Genomic DNA, 19,165 nt, shown 5'->3' with positions numbered 1-19,165 from the left:
CTGGCTTGAATACAATTAATTTCTTAGGAAGTGTTCTGAAGATGTTTGCCTAGATAGAAAGGAAACAATATTCTGTACATCTTTCTTTATTACAGAGTTGGGTGCAAATATCAGAAATAGTAATTTAAATTGATAAAGACCAGAAATCATTAGTTTTGTCTGCTATGAATGCAATTACCAACAGGATACTTTGGCCTTTTTGTTCTTAAATTGCAATGCTTGAATTGATACTTTTTTCTAAAAACACTGCAGAATTTGGGGGGAGGAAACCATTGCTCTAACAGGTGTGTCTGTTACCCAACTGTGTAACATTTTAAAAAGCAATGCTGGTGAAAGTGTTACTTTAATAGTATGTTTGCTAGAGTCTAAACAAAAAGTAAACAAAAGTAATTCTTAGCAATTTTCAGTTCCCCTCATACTCCTTTCACAAACTGTAGATTATTCCATTTGACTTGCCTTATCAGCACTATTATCATAACCCCAGAGTGGTGCTGGGGAAAGAAGTGCTGCTTGGAAAGTTGAACATGTGAACACCCCTACGGCTAAAGCTGAGAAGGAAATTCATCACTCTGAGAATAACGGTCTCCTCAGGAGCTCCAGGAACAAATCAGCTGTTGTACTGTACTTACGTGTCAAGATAACAGACTAAAATGCTAACCTAGTGCATTTGCCTGGGTAGTGCAAAGGTAACATTAAAGTAGCAGTTAACCCTTAAAAGCATCATGGTAAGATTGTTTAAAAAAACATAAATAACAACAGTTGAGAATAAAAAGATACTTAACAGCTGTGTTAAAATGTACATTGTGGCACTGAATATTTGTTTATAGTTTGTAAGAGACTCATAAATACTCAAAGTATAAAAGAGTCCAATACTGCAACCCCTTATCGATTGTCACATTGGAATTAATATCCATGGAGTAACAAACGGCTTCAGAATCAGGCCCCAAGTTCATATGTATCAAAAATTCCTCCCTCCCTCTCTCCCTCCTTTTCTTGCTCTCACTCATGACTCAAGTTTACTTGTTGCATACAATCTCATTTGCTGTGCTGTGTCTGAGACTGTATTTTCCTATTTGAGCCTAAATAATTTGCACAGGTTTTTTTTCTTTCTGTCTCAGGGAAAACAAAGTTATTGTCACAGAATTGCAGATATGAATTAAGGGTTTTTTTCATAGTATTATCTTAATCTGCACAGCAAAAATTGACCTCTACAGTCTTAAAGTACTTTGCATGGGAGTTTAATTTTAAAGATGTATTTAACTATTGTTTGCAACAGTAATAAAAAACAAATTGTAAACATGGTAAATAGACAACTAAAAATTTAGTTCTAGACAGTCATGGTACAAGGAGAAAAATAATATTAATTCCAAATATCTTACAAAAGTCTGTTTTTTCTCATTCTTCAGGATGCTCAGAGGATGTTTTACATAAATATCTCCTTCAAAGACATCAGTATGTTTACTTCGACCACATAAAATAGTCATCTAAATTTATATCACAATTATCCATTACAACTGTTCTATTATTGAAGAAAAAGGTATACCAATGATTTAAGATCTGTATTTTGCATTATTCATATTCTCTCTCTGCAAATGTCAATTCTTTTGCTTATGTATTATTGTTCTCTTGCATCTGCAACCATAAATGACAACAGACAAATATTTTTACTTGGAAGAAAAAAAAAAACAACAGATGTGTCTTAAAATCATTTCCCATCAGGCATGACAGGCAGCTACTAAGACAAAGGACACAAAAATAACAAGTACAGGGATTTTATCATCTCTCACCCTCACCAAATCCTCAAGGTATAGGTCACTGACAGTGCACCATGAGGAAGCTTTCAGTTTGGTCTGTTCAATTACCTGACTTCTGTATAGACAGGACAGCTCATATTCAGGCATTGCCAATTCTTTGACCTTCCTGAGGTCAAAAAAAAAAAATCTGAAAAAATCAATGCACCACCCAAAATAACCACAAAACCCTGCTGTAAAAGGTCAGTCCGATTACCGTCAAATGAGTACTACAGATTTGAGGGAATGTGCTTATCAAACAGTTTTCTGGAAAAAAACCTTTTCACTTTAACCTTTTGAACTAGGATATATTATTTTACCAATGAGCAATAATTCCTTTTTGAAATCCATTTTTCTTTTCAGTGTTATAAAGACTTATAGCCCATCAGTTTGAATACATATCATTTCTGTTTTTATGTCCTCACCTTCCCAGATGTTTGAAGAATGATGTATTCCAAAGCCTACATTTAAAACAAAAAGCAAAAAAACAAAAAAAAAACCCCAAAACTTCTACTTAGGGAGAACTACAGGTATGTTTGTCCTTCAAGGATGTGCTCAACTCTCTCCATACGGACCATATGTATGCAAGCATGGCCAAGGCATGGTCAAAGGATGCCCATGGGAGCACGTGCCCAAGCATATCCAGCAGCAGCTTAGTTTGCTGATAGGTGACACAGTGAACCAGCTGGCACACCTGGCCAGCACTCTGGGGGCTACCTGCAAGGCAGTTTTCCATACAAAAGGTGAGAGGATCATGGAACATGTTTGTATCCACCATCAAAGGCTCCTTGATCATAATCTAGAAGTATTTTTTTCCTTCCTTCCTTTTTGTAATTTACACCCAAAGATCATATATGATAGGTACTGAAAAACAGAAATCACTAAACACTGTGCCAATGTTTCAACTGGTGTAAACTGGCATTGCTTAAAGAGATCAAGAGCAGTAAGACACCATCTAAGGATTTTTCTAGATAGGTAGTTTTGAGATAATTTACTAACTCCCATCAAGGTCCTGAGAAAGCAACACCCTCTTGTAGGGGGAGAATAAATTACCCCCTCCGTGTTACGTTATCTCAGTTTGGATTCACTCTTGATAGTACACAAGTAATAATTGAACACTGTGCCAATTACTGCATGATGAGGATTTATAATGTGAATCACAGCCCTTGAGAAGTTGAGGTGAATCCATTAGCTAGTTTTCCATTGTACCAATTTATCTATGATGGAGGAAACAACTATACCTTGTGCTTCCACCAGAATTTCAGGATTCTTTCAAATTTCCAATATTATTAGAGGAAAAAGTACAGAAAATACATGCAATTGAACAAGGAAGTCACTGCCAATAGGTTAGTAAGACAATAATATTTATGATATTTAAACTTTGGATTTGTACACAGCACTCATTTTCCAATCTCATAATTACCATTCCAAGTTGATACTGACCCCCCCCCCCAAAACTTTTTAGCAATCAGGAATACAATACAGTATGTCATATAGCTTTCTGCATAGCAAGATTTTATATATATGCAGTCACACTCACATACATATACAAACTATTTAAAAAGTGACTACACTGTTGTATGTGTATAGGAATGTCCATGGAGTATTTTAAAATTATTTAGTGAAAAGCTACTGTTTCATTTGACAGGGCCCCAACCTGCAGGCTTTACATCACATGTATAAACTCCCTAAGTGAGATATGTTAAGGAGAATCCTGCACATGAAGGAGCTGAAATATTAACATATCTCATAATAATGCTTATTTACTTATACACCTACTTTATTTATATACCTACTTATAGATGCACACACCTACTGCTACCATAGCCAATTATACATTAACAGAGGTAATAATGTGTAATCAATGATTGTACCACTAATTAAGGTTTCTCTTGCATGCTAAAATAAATTCTTTTGGGGATATCCAACCTAATTATTTTTTTCTAATTTCCTTTAGAAAGGAGCTGGTTTAATCTTACCTTCATGTACATGTTAGTGACCTAAATCTATACCAGTCAATGCCAGAAATGTTTCTATGAGTAGTATGATTATTCATTGCCCAAAACACCACCACATCAGAAGTCTATTATTTTACTTTTCTATATCCTTAATCATACCTTTTTTTATATTAACCACTACACACCAAAGTATATGACCTTTAATTCTGCAAATTGTTTCCATTTTTTTAAAGCCTAAAATCTGCATTCCTTTAAAATTACAAACCCTTTGCATTTGACAGCAAACACTGGCATTTCAGGTGCTTAACTAAGATATTTTCTAAAGTTTAATTTATGTTAAATATAATCTAAATGTGTATTCAATAAATGTTACATGGATATGTTTTGTTCAATGTTGACATATATTCTCCTGGAGGCCTGCTAAAACAGATACTGTAGCTCAATGTAACTTTTTTAGATGTAGTGTAGGGGTGGAAATAATTAAAATGTTACCTTTGCCAAGTAATTCCCAATGTATCCTCACTGGCACTGGGGTATAAATGCCTGCCGTTTTGATTCATGGTCCAGTCACAAATCATCAGCTGTCAATTGAAACCTAGCAGTCAGATATGAATCGAGCAGTACTACAGTTTTTAGTATTTAATTGAATACATGCAAACTAGTACTATACATGGCAAAAGCCTTACTTTCCCAAGAAGTAACTTAAAAAAAAAAAGAAAACAAAAAAGCTTATTCTGAAAAAATAAACTCCTATAGATTTAAGATAATGCTACTTTAATATGCTCCTCTATTAATAAAGCATAAAAGAGTAACTAGTGTTTAGCACATAACGATTAGCCATTATTAGATTACAAACTGAGCTGGATTAAAAGAAAATGTTAATATTCAACAGTGAAATATTTTAAGAAAGAAAATCAAAATGTTGTTTTCTCTATGTAATGTTCTAAATAATGTGTATTAAGTGAAGGTCAAATATAACCAATATCTTGAAGCATATATTTGATGAAACATAGAAGATGCATCTTAGAAAAATTGCCCAAATTACACAAACTGTATGCCTTCATCTTGCTGTTTAAGAAGGATAAAGGTATTTTTCATTGACATTTATTAATTTAGTGTTACTGAAAGTGGTATTACTTAGCAGGAGGTGATGAGATAATCTAATCTTGTTCTAGACTCGGAATAATAGCATTTAAAATACTTTATTACATTTAAATATAATGAGGAATGCACTAAATGTAAGCTGAAACAAATTCTTCCCAGATCCTCAAATCATCAGTTCTGCCTTCATAGATTTGTTCATGTAACCCTATATAGCTGGTTAACAGCTGTTCTACACTGCTAGCAGATTTATTGAAAAGATAAATTGCTTATTTTTGTTTAAGAAATTAAACTTCTCTGTATTGTGAATAAAACATACAAAAAGCATACATTTTTAATCTCTGTCATACTATATATAAATTACTGTATATCGTGCATGATACAGCACTCAACTGAAGATTTGTTGCTGAGTTTAATTGCATTAAATGTATTCTGTTTTTCTCTATGCACATTCACAGTCTTCGGAAAGTGCAGGCTACAACAAGCAAACTAAAATAAATTATTTTCACAAGAGCACAATTAATTACAGTCTTTTCTTGACAAATACATATGCTAAGGACAAGACAATATTGCAAATCTGACCCTGTCTGGCTGTTACACTCATAAGCTTCCTGCTGTTAAGGTCTGAGAAATGGAAATGTTAGTCTCTGATGTTTTCATAGGGATTGTTTGTTATCTAAAGAACTCTAAAGGCCACTAAAAGCATGACTAAACCACATGAAATTAACTAGAAAAGGAAACATGCAGTCAAAAAGTTTGCTAGAGGTAACTGAAAAATACATTAAATATGCTAAAACAAAGGAGTATGTATATGCATTTTCGTGTAGTCGTTATACAAAACCATGTCATAAGTAAGATTTTAATTTTGACAACCTACTAAAATGTATCTGCTCTATTACTCAAATAGTGTAGAGTAGCTGTATGTTGACTATAATCCTTAAGAATGTGTCATCATTTCCATTACAGAAGCATATTTTAAGGACTTAAAACTTAAGTTATAAAAACTCACTTTCGGCTGAAACATAAGGCCTAAAGATTAAAATACATAAAAACAATACTTTTTTCTTTTGCAAAATTTAAAGCCTACATATAAAAAATCTTTGGCCAATTATGAGAAATGCAAAAATCCCAAACTTACTGAATGATTTTTTGCTCATCTAACTCAAAAATCTGGCAAGCACTTAGTTTGTAATAGAATCTGATTGCATTTGGTATTTGAGGAAAACAATAAGTGGCTAATATGTTACATCTTAATAAATCAGCTATTGTACTAAATAGTAATTTTCCTCCCACAATATTTATGAAGATTTTCTGTACATACAATTAATAGCCTAAATGTATAATTAAAAAACTCCAAAAAGAGCTTTTCCAATGTTTCATAGATGTTAATAATGACATACTTCATATTACATACACTCATGCACACCTACACACATACATATCTATATACCGTAACTGTAATTATAACACATTTTGCATATATGCTGTACACACATACACATGTACATGCAGATTCATACTAGATCAGATCTATAGTTAGTGTAAATTGTAGTGCTATTCATTGCAGCAATCATGTCATATTTGTGTTAGCAATAGCTGCATGAAAAACTGGTGTTCTGCATGATAAAGGGTTCTATAACAAGCTTGAGACTGCATCAGCTGTGTCCAAACCCACCTTCCTAATATTAAAATCTAATGTTCCACATTCCTTGGCAGTTTCAAATAGCTGCCATTTTGTTTTTAAAACTAAACCTGCCAGGAAAATGTTTTTTTCTTCCTCATGTAAAATTTCCTCCTCCAAATCACTCCTGCTTAGAGATCAGGATGTCTAAGATAGAGGGCCAGGATATTAAAATACTTAGAAATATCACTTTCAAAGCCTCCATCCCTCAAATTCATTGAGCACTTTCTGCTGGGTAAAAAGGCTGGAACAGCTTAAAAGAGCTTTAAAAGCCCTAGTTTCATTTACAGGAAGATTCCCCTGATGTCAGCTTGAGAGCAACAGCAGGAACATTGCCCTTGGGGGACCTTTAGACTGTCCAGTAGGGCAAGGCTGTGAGCAGGGACTTGACACTTATTTCTAGCTTTGGAAGTATGTAGGGCACTTGAGTAAAATATTTGAGTTCTATATATTATCTGGGGTCATTCTGAAGGCTTTCTGGCCAGTTACAGCCCTCAGGGTAACTTAAGGGACCTCTAAAATTATGCTGCTGTGTTAACTAGAGATCAGAAAGAACATTCACTCTCACCCACCCACATTAAGCCACCCAAAAGAGCTTCTATGCAGAAAATGAGAAAGGGAGAGGCAGGAAACTACCTGCAGGGTGCTTGAGAAATCCTAAGTTCTTTGGTAGAGGGACTTAATGGTCCTAGTCAGACATTTTATAAATGTTCTAAAACATTGCTAACTTTCTCCAAAATCTGTTTTGAATGCAAAATACATGACATAATTTGTCCTGTGACATGGTAAAAAAATCTTTCACAGAAGTCTGCTGGGATGACCTGCAGTTCAGTCATCTAGCTTTGTCATTTTGAGCAAGACATGCTATACAAATTCCCCTTCATAACATCTTCAATCCACAAAACATTATTGAGTATTTTATATCTCTCTCTCACATAACTACACATTAAAAAAAAAAAAACAAAACATGGAGATTGTAGCCTGAGGAGAAAAAGAAATCCTCTCAATAGGCTAAGTTCTTCAGTTGACCAAATCAGGGTAGTGAAATCTCATGTGCAGAGCAACCATTTTCAGACTTGTACCTGCATCTTTCTCTTACCCCTTACCACACAATCACAAAGCAGGAAAGAGCACAAAGCCTGTAGTAAAGGCTCTGAAAATACTCCTCTAGTGAGCCAATGCAACCACTCATTCATCTCAGCAGAATAATGCAAAGGGGATATAGGCCAACTTAGTAACAGAGCGGCAGACTGGGAGCTGCTCCTAACTCTCCCACTGGCCTACCAGTCATTCACCTCCCTGTATCTGTTTTTCCAACTGTAAAATGGCAATAATAATGATCACTCTTTGCAAAATGATATGAGGCTTACCAATGTGAAGTTCCATAGAAGAGCTAGATATCACTATTGTTACCTTTTCAGTTTAAATTGGGCACCTTCCAAGCAGAACTGTTCTGCAGAGTTTTAACTATACAATTCCCATGTACATTAGAATCCCATAGCCACCAGCTCTTTAATCATATTCTGAATAATTTTAGGGATTATTATTTAAGTAGGTTTTGTATTTTCAGATTTTAAGAGTGGCCAACTAAGATTAATCTTCATTTCAAGGTTTTCTGATCATTAGTAAAGGTAAATAAATATTTTGAAAAGTGTGTGAGTAATAGGAGACTTGAGAAAAGCCCATAAAGATAAACATTTGCATATTGTCATTCTTTTGACTGAAATTTCCTTTAAATGTGTTTCCTTTCCAGCAAGCATATGTGAAAGGTGACCTCTTATCCATTTACATACCTCCCTGGTAGTCATGTGACCAAGTTTTACGTCAAACTGTTTATTATGATAAGAGACACAATAAGAACAGTCTGCGTGTTGATAACCTGTTTCCTGGCTTTACTGAGAAGTTCTTTAAAAGAGTTCACTTGTGTTCTTTCAGCCTTTTGCTGAAAACAAAAGCAATGTCCACCCAAAACATTTTGAAAATAGAAACTACTTTCAGTGGACATTTAACTTTACAATTTCGATGATGAATAGTATGAAGAGAATTCCATTTTTTGAATTGTATGATTCAGTAGCTAAAGTATTCATCTGGAAACAACTTCCTACTGAAGTGGCAGGACAGTCCTGTGTATAGGATATAATTAAATAAAAAGCTGATTATAATTTTTTCATTTTGAAATTACATTTTAGAGACCTGAAGCATTTCTTATTGCTGCATACATGGTAAAATGGCTCATTAATAAACATCAAAGCTGTGTGAAAATCATGCTCACTGTACACGATACCCAGAAAGTCCAAGCTCTAGTGAAACCCATGCAATTGTGTTAAGCAGTGCACGGACTGGAAGAGTTCACCAGTTCCTCAGTAACTGGGCCAGCATTGGTTAGCACTTTTTTACTATGACATAAAGTTTTAATGGCCACTGGCTTCACAGGCCTCAAACAAATATCCCATTTACTTATATTTTCCTAATCAAAAATAAAAACACCTACCCCAAACTAAAAGGTGCATATAAAATTAAATAATATCATGGCCAAGAATGAGTACTCTAGTTATATATTTAGTTCATTTTGATGAGAAGCTTATTAATTGTGAAAAGATTAATCTTTACTTCCAATAAATACACACACACACACACACTTTATTTTCTTTACTTTAAACAGGTAAAGTTCAGGGCTTGTTTTTCTGGCAACATTCTAGCTTTAGAACCAGATATAATGTCAATCGATCTCTAAATACTCCTGTGATTTCAAGGATATAATGAGTTCACAAAATAGAGAATATAAATACAGTGAGGCTAAGGAAATGTCATCAGACAACTATGAGAACTCTGGTCTATTGGCCATTGATAGGTTTTTGTAACTGAATTATTTTACAAATGTTTCTCCATTAAAATTTTACAGCCACAAGAATGGAGACACAAATGAAAATCTGGCAGAGACCGAGTTCACTTGTAGAAGACTGAATTTCACTGAGTTACTTTATTGTTGCTTTTTCTTTTAATACATACTTAGAAACCATGAATCTTCAGTGCCTGCACATATAAGCAGTGAGTGAATGAGTGAAAAGGCTGGAGAAGGGTGCTGCCATGCCACTATGAAGATTATCCAACCTTTCTTTTATGCATAATTCAGTAAAGATGTTTTGTAGCACAGTTGCTGAGCACAGAACACTAGATTTCATTTCATAAAATCACATCAACTTCCAATAGCAAAATTAAGAAAAAAAAGTCCTGATACAAATACTAACTCCTATCATTTTAAGATCAATTCCCCCCCCCCCCCAAGTCCATTACTAATACTTAACAACTCTTGGAAGCTGACATTGAATCAAGAAAACAAACCAAGTAGTCATTAACAATTTATAATAGTTATTTTGGGGGAGCTGGCATTACATGACTTTTCTCCAACAAAATGTTAAGATGCAGGTGACTCTCTAGATGCCACTCAAGCAAGATATTTGCTTTGCTACTGCTGGTGTTACAGTACAAAAATACCTGGCATTTCAAGGCAGCTAACAACTAGACCCACCAGCAATCACAACAGAAAATCAACTGCATAGACTTAATTCCTCATTATAACCCTGCCTTTTTATCAGTATAGCATGCTAAGTAACACATGTAAAGACATATTTTTCACAGTATTCCGATCAGTAAATGCAAATGTGCTGCTCCCATAGGTGCTATTATGTGCTATCTTTCAAACTTATATTTAATAGTATTTGTTGCTATAATGTATATAGGCTACATTTTGGCTCTTTTTAACAACAACAACAAATTCAAAAAACACTCAATAATACATGTTGGTGTTTCTCATAACTTAGGAGAATAAATCTTTATAACAGTCCCTCCAATGATGGAAAAAATGTACCTGTTACTATTTATTCTTAAGGGGCCAATGTATATTACAGCGTATGATGAATATTTAAAAGACCTCTCTGGAACAAAAACCATTGGCATTCTAATTTAGAATTTCTCTCACCTAATATGACATGATTGATTGCCCTTATTTCATGTAACCCTTGATTTTCCTTTTGATTCATCATGGGCTGCTTTAAACTAAATGCATTTAGAATCTGCCAAAAGAAAAGTGGTCTCTTAAATTATTGTAACATAATGAAAGGACATAGTAAATCAATATCATTTCTGCCTTACCAAAGGATAACCTTCTACTCTATTGAAGTCATTTAGACAATTTCTGTTTTTCTCCCCCTTTCTGGATAATAAGCATATAAGGCACTGTCATCTCAGATTGTTTTAGGGTTTAAGAAGATGAAGGTAAAAACTAATTCACTAGCAACTTATTTTATTTACACTGCACTTATATATTCATATCTATCCATTCTGAGAAAGCTTTGTTGTTAAAAAGTACTCTGTTCCTTCAGTGTCTTCAACAGAACAACCTATTCCCTAATTATATATGTCTGTGTAAGCATTCACATGCACACATCAAACATACTTATGCAAGCATACAAACATACCCCTTACATAATTTAGAACAGAATACAGAATTCACAGCAAAAATGATGGAACTATGACACATTTTTTCTTTTTACTATATGGCTCCTATCACCAATTGGTGTATTTAACTGATATAATGATACTATGGAACAATTTAACTTAAAAGGGAGAACATCTGATTCACATAGTGGCACTGAATAAGAAGACATGCTCCATTTGTGAAGTCTATGTAAGGTCTATTTTGTTTTCCCCTGAACCATCTGGCCACCTGTTTTATCATGAGAATACATGACATGGTGCTTGGAACACCAAGGGACTTGATGACCCTTGAGATCTCTCCCACTCATGGTCTTATGACATTACTGAAATTCTCCAAATTTATTTCAGACTGCATAAAAACAAAAATATATAGAAGTTGCATTAAATAATCATTGCTTTTGTGATGGCATGTAGTTTTTATGAATTTTATGTGGTAAACTCAGCCAAGAGGAAAATTAAGTGGGCTGCCAGTACCTTCTAGGAATGTAAGATGGTGTCTATAACTCTTTGAAAGAACTTGGAAGAAGGAGGAGGAAGTTAAACTATAGCAGATTTATAGAAAAATAATGTCTATTTGCATGTAGTGATAAAACAAAATTTTATATTTTATATATTTTTTCTGTGAATCCCCAAACTAATTGGATGTCAGAAACTTGTCATGGTATAATATGTAAAACTTCACAACAAATTTTTTCCAGAAAATATCTGCATTAGGTTTAAAAAGAGTTTTAAGCCTATAAAACCTGTGTACATTTTAAAATGCAATGAACTCATACTGTACATCTGTCAAAAAGAACCATATTATAATAATTATAACACATTTCATATTATGACAATCTTAGGTGAAAAGCAACATTACCAGAAAATTTACTGAAAAAAACAATGGCAAAACCCACTAATTGTTATTTGGTATTTTCATAACTGACAGATGTTTCCAGTTAGGTCTCACTGGTTTAAAAAATGGCAAAATAACAGCTATCTTGAATAAACTATCATCTTTATGAATTTCTCTGAACTCTGCATGTGGCGACCTTTAAAACAGACATACTGTCACCTTGCCTTTGGAGTGGATAGGGATAGGGAGTTCCAGATGTAGCATAGTTTAGCTATATCACAACAAACAGAACAGGTAGGTTTTACTGAAAATAAAACAGGCGTGTGTACCAACTGTTGACAGGAACCCAAGCCCAAAGAAAAAATACAGTACAATAAATAATGAGGACTATTTAACAGCCCTTTTCTTCCTGCCATATTCAATTTTTTCCTTGTAACATTTTACATGCTGTTGATTTCAAACTCCTCTGCTGTTAAGATCTAGGATCAACATATACACACATCATAAAATATGTTTAAGTTTTAAAAGGCCTGAATTTATTTCTATTACGCTGTTACTAATAATGTAAGATTTCTGTATTTGCATGACTTTGCTATTGACTGCATCTAATTTGTTAATAAGCCACGATTAATCTCATCTGTATATTTTCATAGTTTGGGTAAACACTTCATTTCCATTAAATTTACAGCATTAATGAGATGTGAATTTTAAAATGCTACTTGAAACATAAATGATGTAAGAAACTAGAACAAAAATGTGTTGTTATCACGTCTGAAATCAGCAAACCAATTTAAACCTATTAAACCAGGAATGATGATGTGTTGCACTGAGAATTTGATTTATAATTAATCTTCTGGAATTAAAATGCAGAAATGTAGGCTTAAACATCTGGAAAATACAAAATAGCTTGAGAATAATAATTTGGACTGCTTAATTTAGTAAATCTAGTCTTCAGATGACAAATACTGAAACCCTTAGGATCCCATTCTAATCCAAGATAGCAATGGCAGCATATAGAAAGGTAATATTGCAAAAGCTTGTCTATATCATTGCACCTATGTGAAACTTGCCCACCTGTTGCTGGTGTAGGAAGGATGGGTCTCTTGGGCTTAGTCCCACATATCGATTGGCTTGGGTTGTGCCTGTGGCCGTGTAGGCTGATTAAGGAAGAACAAAACAGATCGATTAAAAAAACACCTATCATAACTATTACCTTGTGCAGGTACAGTACAAATATGAGAGATCCAGAATTATGATTTGCAATATATAGGATGTATCTGTGTTTTTCTTTTATTTAAACTGTTATATAATGCAAAAGAAAAATTGGACCAAATTCAGCCATTAGGAAAGCATGTGAAATTCCTATAAACGCCAATGGAAGCTGCATGTATAAATCGGAAATCAGAATGATGACTGCTGTTAAATAATAGTTCCTCTGATTACTAAATTTTACTTTTTAAAAAAGTAATTAGAGGAAAACTTTATTGTGAGCCTGATTCTCATTTCCATTACAGCAGTACAAGTCTCCAATGAAATCAGTGATATTATGCTGATATGAGAAAAGAAGAATAGCCTATTAGTTTACACTCATTCTCACTGTTGTGAATGCCCATCACAAAATCATTAGGGAAAAATGAAAATGGGAATCAAAAGCTCGGCTTACTAATGTGGCATGAAATTAATCTTTACAGTTCTTTAGAAGGATGCAATCTGATTAATAATTACATGAGAAGGGAGTTATTTTTTATTGTGCAACATAACATTATATATTCAGTTCCTTTATATATTAGGAAATAAAATTCACTTAATAAAATTCATTTAATAAAATCTCTCCCTTCTGTGGTACAGAAGCTCAGGATATGGAACCTTTCACCTATAGGTCACATTCATCTCTGGCTTAGGTCACTGAAAAGTCATTATCACATCACTGAAAGTCATTATCCTCTCATAGCTTTTGGTGGCATTTATGAAATGAGGTAGGTGGTCTTACTCCACTTCCCAGTGTGGAGATATCCACACTGTAATATGCATCATCACAGCCTGGCACATTTGCTGGCAGACAAAGCAAACTATTAAAACTGAATGGACATAAACACAGAGGCCAGTGAGAAACTAGATGAGAGTATTTACTAAATTGGCCCATCAGTATTACAATCATATAACAAATGCAAGTGAATGAAATAAATTATTCACATTTTGAGGTCTTTTAAATATGAATTTTTACAGTAATCAGGTTTTACTGAAAAACTGCCATAAAAATGGATCAGATATTAGAAGGAAATCATGCTTTAGGGTTGCCAAAATATTATCAAAGCCTGCTGTTCTTTATCATTTAAAAAAAATTCTGCCATTGTACTTCAGAATGGAAAGCAGTATTAATTATTTGCCATTTTATTCTCATTAGACTGAATAGTTGTCACAACTTGTTGGCCAAACATTGGATTTTTTTTACAATTAATCAATTATTGGAAATAAATTTAAAATTATGCCTTAAAAAGCTATTCAATCCGAATTCTCCTGTTACATTCACATATGAGCACTCTGTGGAGCATGTATGAGTGGTCAGAACTTTTCATATGTACATATATTTATATATAATATTATATATTGACAGGATACGGTCCATCATTTTTTGTTATTTTCTTCATCAACAGGATATATTCCTTCATTTTTTGTTATTTTCTTTTTCCAGTTACCAATCCATTTTCAAAAGCCTCTATCATATAGGTGCACAACTGCACAATATTGAAAAGCACAAGTCTCTAGAACATATAGCATCTGTATCCTATCTCATGTACGCAATTGGCACGTTCAAGTAAGTTTTGCATATAGATTTTTTTTTTATTTATATGCTGTAGTGACAGACAGCAAATCTTTAAGCAAGAGGTTGCTTACACACTGTTCTGTATGCATGAAGAGGCCTTTTTTCAAATATCAAAGAATCATACAGCAATTAAGTGCCCAAGTTCCAATGAAATACAATAGAAACTGGGTGCCAAACTTCATTAAATGTTTTTGAAAACCTAGTCCAAATTTTTCCTTTAAGTATTAGGACAGTTATTAATGAACAAATAAGGTCTGTTTTCTTATAACAGTCCATACTATGGGCAAGTAATCTGAAAGCATCCCAGCACAGTTCTGAAACTGTTTTTGTTTTGTTTCCTTTTCTATTAGAGACCCTGACCTCATTTGAGACAGATACTTGGGCCATATATGATCATATCATACTAGGATGAAACCTAAAATTTGATTTGAACCCATTTTTCTCACCTATTCTAGGTAAAAAGATTAGAGCAATAGCTTCTGGTTTGTTGCTGAAAATACTTCTACTCAAAAGGTGCAAGAATTGCACCATAAACCAGCAGAGAGGATACAGATCCACTGTACCACTTAATCTCTATAGCAGACCTGCTATTCTAAAAGAATAGCTAAAATATTTCCATTAACCTATCAATATAATTACTTGTTAATTTACAAGTAAACAATGGTGTTTGCTTACAATTAATTTCAAAAGTTACTATTATCTCTTTATAATAAATACTTGTCTTGATTAATGGCAGTCCAAAGGTTAGGGACTGGACCCACAGTTCAAACACTGAATGTGACTAAAACAAGCCATTTTAATGTAACTGACCCTGAAGAAATTCATATTTTTAATACATGTTAAGGTTTTTGTTGTTGTTATTTGATTTGACTTAAATATAGTTTGAGCTCTAAATACCCTTAGGGAAAAAAAATGAATACTTTGCCACAGATTTTCTTCCAATTTATATGCATCTCCTAAAAGTCTATGCCAGTCTAATAAATACTAGTAATATTGGACTTCTCGAGTCCAAAAAAACATAATGGCAACAGAAATGCAGAAAGTAGATAAAATACAACCCTCTGCATTGCTGAGCATGAAACAATTATTCAGAAAAGAAAAATCTACACTATTCATAGTAATACCGATGGTCTTATTTTCAAGATTGCAATTCCATTGAAGATAATAGGATAAAAGTATGGTCCTAAGCATAGAGTAACAAAGAGCTTGAAACTTTAAAGGGGCTTAAGAAATAAAAAGAGGCAGTTAATCTGTCATTCCTCCTTGGATCAATGACAAGGTATTAACATTTTATTTTGCCACATCATTTATTTTTGCTAAAAATAACATAACCTATATCAGCATGCAATTGTCATAGCTCTGATTCAGTATGCATTATAAAAAGCCTTGATTTCTGTAGAAAAGCTCATTGAAGGACAAATTATCCAATCTCTTTTTGGAAATCCCAGTGTGGGTCACTGTAAAAACCTTGCTGTCTGAGTGTGCTTCTCAGTGTCATAACTGTCCACCTCAGGTCAACAATCATGTTTTCTTTTTTCTTGTGTAGTAGTCAAATAGCAGGCTTTTCCTTTTCATTTTGGCTGTCATGTTACAAACATCAATTTATGTAACATGATACATTGGCTGAAATTTGAGGAGGAAAAGCTTTGCAGTCAGAGCACATTTGCTCTCCATGTAAAATGATGAGCATCCACTTGGTCAAATAGTAGGAAAAGGCACCTTTTTCTGGTCTCATTTTAAAATCCTATTAAATATTTGATGGACATTTTTTGTTTCCTAGAGAAATACTTACTGGTTGCTGCAGGTGAAGATGCCTCACCTTCAGTGGATGTAGTGATGGGTTTAGTATCTGTCATGGTCAGGGTCACAGGTCGCACCGCACTGTGATGGGGAGAGGGTGCCAAAACTGGAGTAAAATGGCCAGGCACTTTCCCTACTACTTGACCACTGCTGTTAGGCTACAAAACAAAGCCAAAAGAATTCCTTGTGAAATATACACACCGTGTTTAAGGAACCTACCCACCTATCTCAGGGTTTTCCAGAATGCCCATCACTATAGTATCTACATGCTGAAATATGACATTCTAAAAATATATGAATCTATACACGATATTTTCAACAGGCAGGAGATCCTTTCATTAGCAGGTAGGCACTACATGCTCGATTCACAGTACGTTTTGGTAAGTTTTATTCTTTTCTGAATGCAGCATCCATCAAATTGTTTTATAATTCACACAGTGTGAGTCAGCTGACCAAACACAGCGTGCGCACCCCCACTCCCCCCCCCCCCCCCCAAGCACAAGGGAACATTGCAAAACCTATATTTTCACATACTGTACTACTCTGGCTGGAAGCATAAGCAAGATCTGGGCACAGCTGTCCACAGAGATTACATGTTCTGGAAAGCTAATAATTCACATGTATGGGGGGGGGGGGGGGCAGGATAGGATGCACTATAATGCATATATAACATCTGGCCAAAGGCCACCCACCAGAATGCCTCTTTCACAGAGGACATTAATAATGGGAATTCCGTACATGTCAATAGCATAATGAGCCTAAGTCATCTCTTTTCATGGATAGATGCACAGTGTGTATAAGAGACAGTCTGCATATGACCTTATGGTATATGTTATCAGAATAATATTCTATCTTTGCACATATACATATCTGAACTTGGCAATGTTCACAGAAAAATGTATATATTTATCCATTGTTTAAACATGCCTTCAACCTTAATTCAACAATAAATAACTTGCAGTAAATATTAACAACTAGTAAATAAATACTTATTTCAAAAGTGGCTGATAAATTTTGTTTGAAGCTGATTGTGTTTTCTGTGAATCAGAAGTATTTTAAACTACAGCTATACAATGCAAAGACTACTGGGAAACATTATCAGACAGATACTGTCAAACTAGAGAGAACTCATAGGAGAGAAACAGATTGATAAGGACCTGATTCAACTGATGTATAAAGAAAGGTTAAAAGAGGTAAGCATGGCTCTAGGGTAACAAAACAATAATTGTGGGCTGAGATGATTACTACAAGTATGTGCAGGGTATAAACACAGAAGAGAGGAAGGAATTATTTGGAAAGTGCAGGAAGTATAAATCAGGGGCAAAGGAAAGAAATAAAGAAAGAGGAAATTTAAAATGAATATCAGGAAAAGTTTCCTGGCAGTATAATCTATTAGACTTTGGAAATGCCCCCAAGGGAGACAGTGGGAGCCTTGTTCTTTAGGACATTTAAAACTAAACTAGAAAAAAACACTAGAAAATATGAAGTGGACATATTTGTTCAAATAGAGACCAATCCTGCACTTAGAGAATTTAAGCAGTTAACATTAATTTCACCTCTAAATTCTTAGGTCCCATAACAGCAAAAAAGTACATTAATGAGTGGTGGCCAACAAATTACTCCTCTAAAGGAAAAAAAAAAAAACTCTTAAACATAACTGTATATATTCTGGTAAAAAAGAGACATTAAAGTCCAATATCTAATTCTAGAAGACAGAAAAATAGGAACTGATCATTCAATTCCAATGTGTAGTATTTACCATTATTTCATTAATCTGCATGGTTATGCAAACTGAGGAGTTACTAATAGGAGAATAAATGTAAGAAAACACCACCTGTGAAAGCAGTTTCAAAATAAGAAAGCAACATTGATTCAAAGGAATTCCTTCACTTTTTTTCATTTCCCAGTTCTCTGGTATGCTCCATAAAGTTTATTAGCTGCATGAAACTTAGCGGTTAGATGATAGGGTGTCCTTTACTATATAAACTTGAAAAGAAAACAAGAGGTGGCAGAATACATGCAATTTACAGAGAATGATGTGGTATTTACTTGTTTACTCAAGATCTACTTGCATGGTCACATCAGTCATAAGCAGGAAAGCCATTCATTAATTATGCATTCCTTTCCTCAAAAATACAAATAAAACCTTTATATCACAAGAAACTGTTGTATATTAACTATTTGCCAATAAGTCTGTTTCCTTAAAAACCTATTTTAGCAATGGTTTAGAGAATTTTGTTTTATGAGTTCTATTTTAAATGCCCATCAGACTGTAAAAACAGGTATCTTAGCTACTGGAAATCCAACTCTCCTGGCCTTAGAATGAAAGGAATATTGTAACTAGCTATAAATTCAGAAAATCCCTAGAAGCTACCTAAAATAGTTTTCCTATACATAAGACCTAAGATATTACAAAACTTAGAAGTATTCTAACTCATTGGAAAGCTGTTTTCCATTGCATGCTAGCAAATTCAGTGTTGTAATACATCAGGCTGTTAGGTTATGATGTGATAAAAGGCTCATCTCCATGAACACAAAGGCACACAGAGGGACAATGGCAGGCAGGCGAACCCCAATAACTTAATCAGAGAAATGGAGCCCCCTGACCCAGCTCCACCCAGGGCTGTCCCAGGAGGATAGCCATCAGCCCAATGGTCTGGGTGTGAAACCCATCAAGAT

The 19,165-nt window shown here is 34.2% G+C and overlaps 1 protein-coding gene across 5 annotated transcripts in view; it reads right to left on the bottom strand.

Moving 5' to 3' along the window:
- LOC135324452 (nuclear factor 1 B-type-like) overlaps positions 1-19,165 on the bottom strand; it is a 160,015-nt gene that overhangs the window by 10,158 nt on the left and 130,692 nt on the right. Inside the window, exons 9-11 of one of the 5 annotated variants that reach the window (XM_064500863.1) lie at positions 16,506-16,644; positions 12,937-13,019; positions 4,241-4,329 (exon numbers count right to left, since the gene is read on the bottom strand). The exons of 1 other annotated variant lie outside the window; for it this stretch is intronic. In XM_064500863.1, the coding sequence (XP_064356933.1) occupies positions 4,241-4,329; positions 12,937-13,019; positions 16,506-16,644 (311 nt within the window). Of the gene's footprint in view, positions 1-4,240; positions 4,330-12,936; positions 13,020-16,478; positions 16,645-19,165 lie in introns of all 5 variants that reach the window. 3 more of the 5 variants (XM_064500862.1, XM_064500865.1, XM_064500864.1) reach the window with 3 other exon arrangements.

Source organism: Dromaius novaehollandiae, chromosome W (genome assembly GCF_036370855.1).
Source record: "Dromaius novaehollandiae isolate bDroNov1 chromosome W, bDroNov1.hap1, whole genome shotgun sequence".
NCBI classification, from domain to species: domain Eukaryota; kingdom Metazoa; phylum Chordata; class Aves; order Casuariiformes; family Dromaiidae; genus Dromaius; species Dromaius novaehollandiae.
Note: the sequence above shows the minus strand (reverse complement) of the source record. Positions and strands in the feature narration are given on the sequence as shown.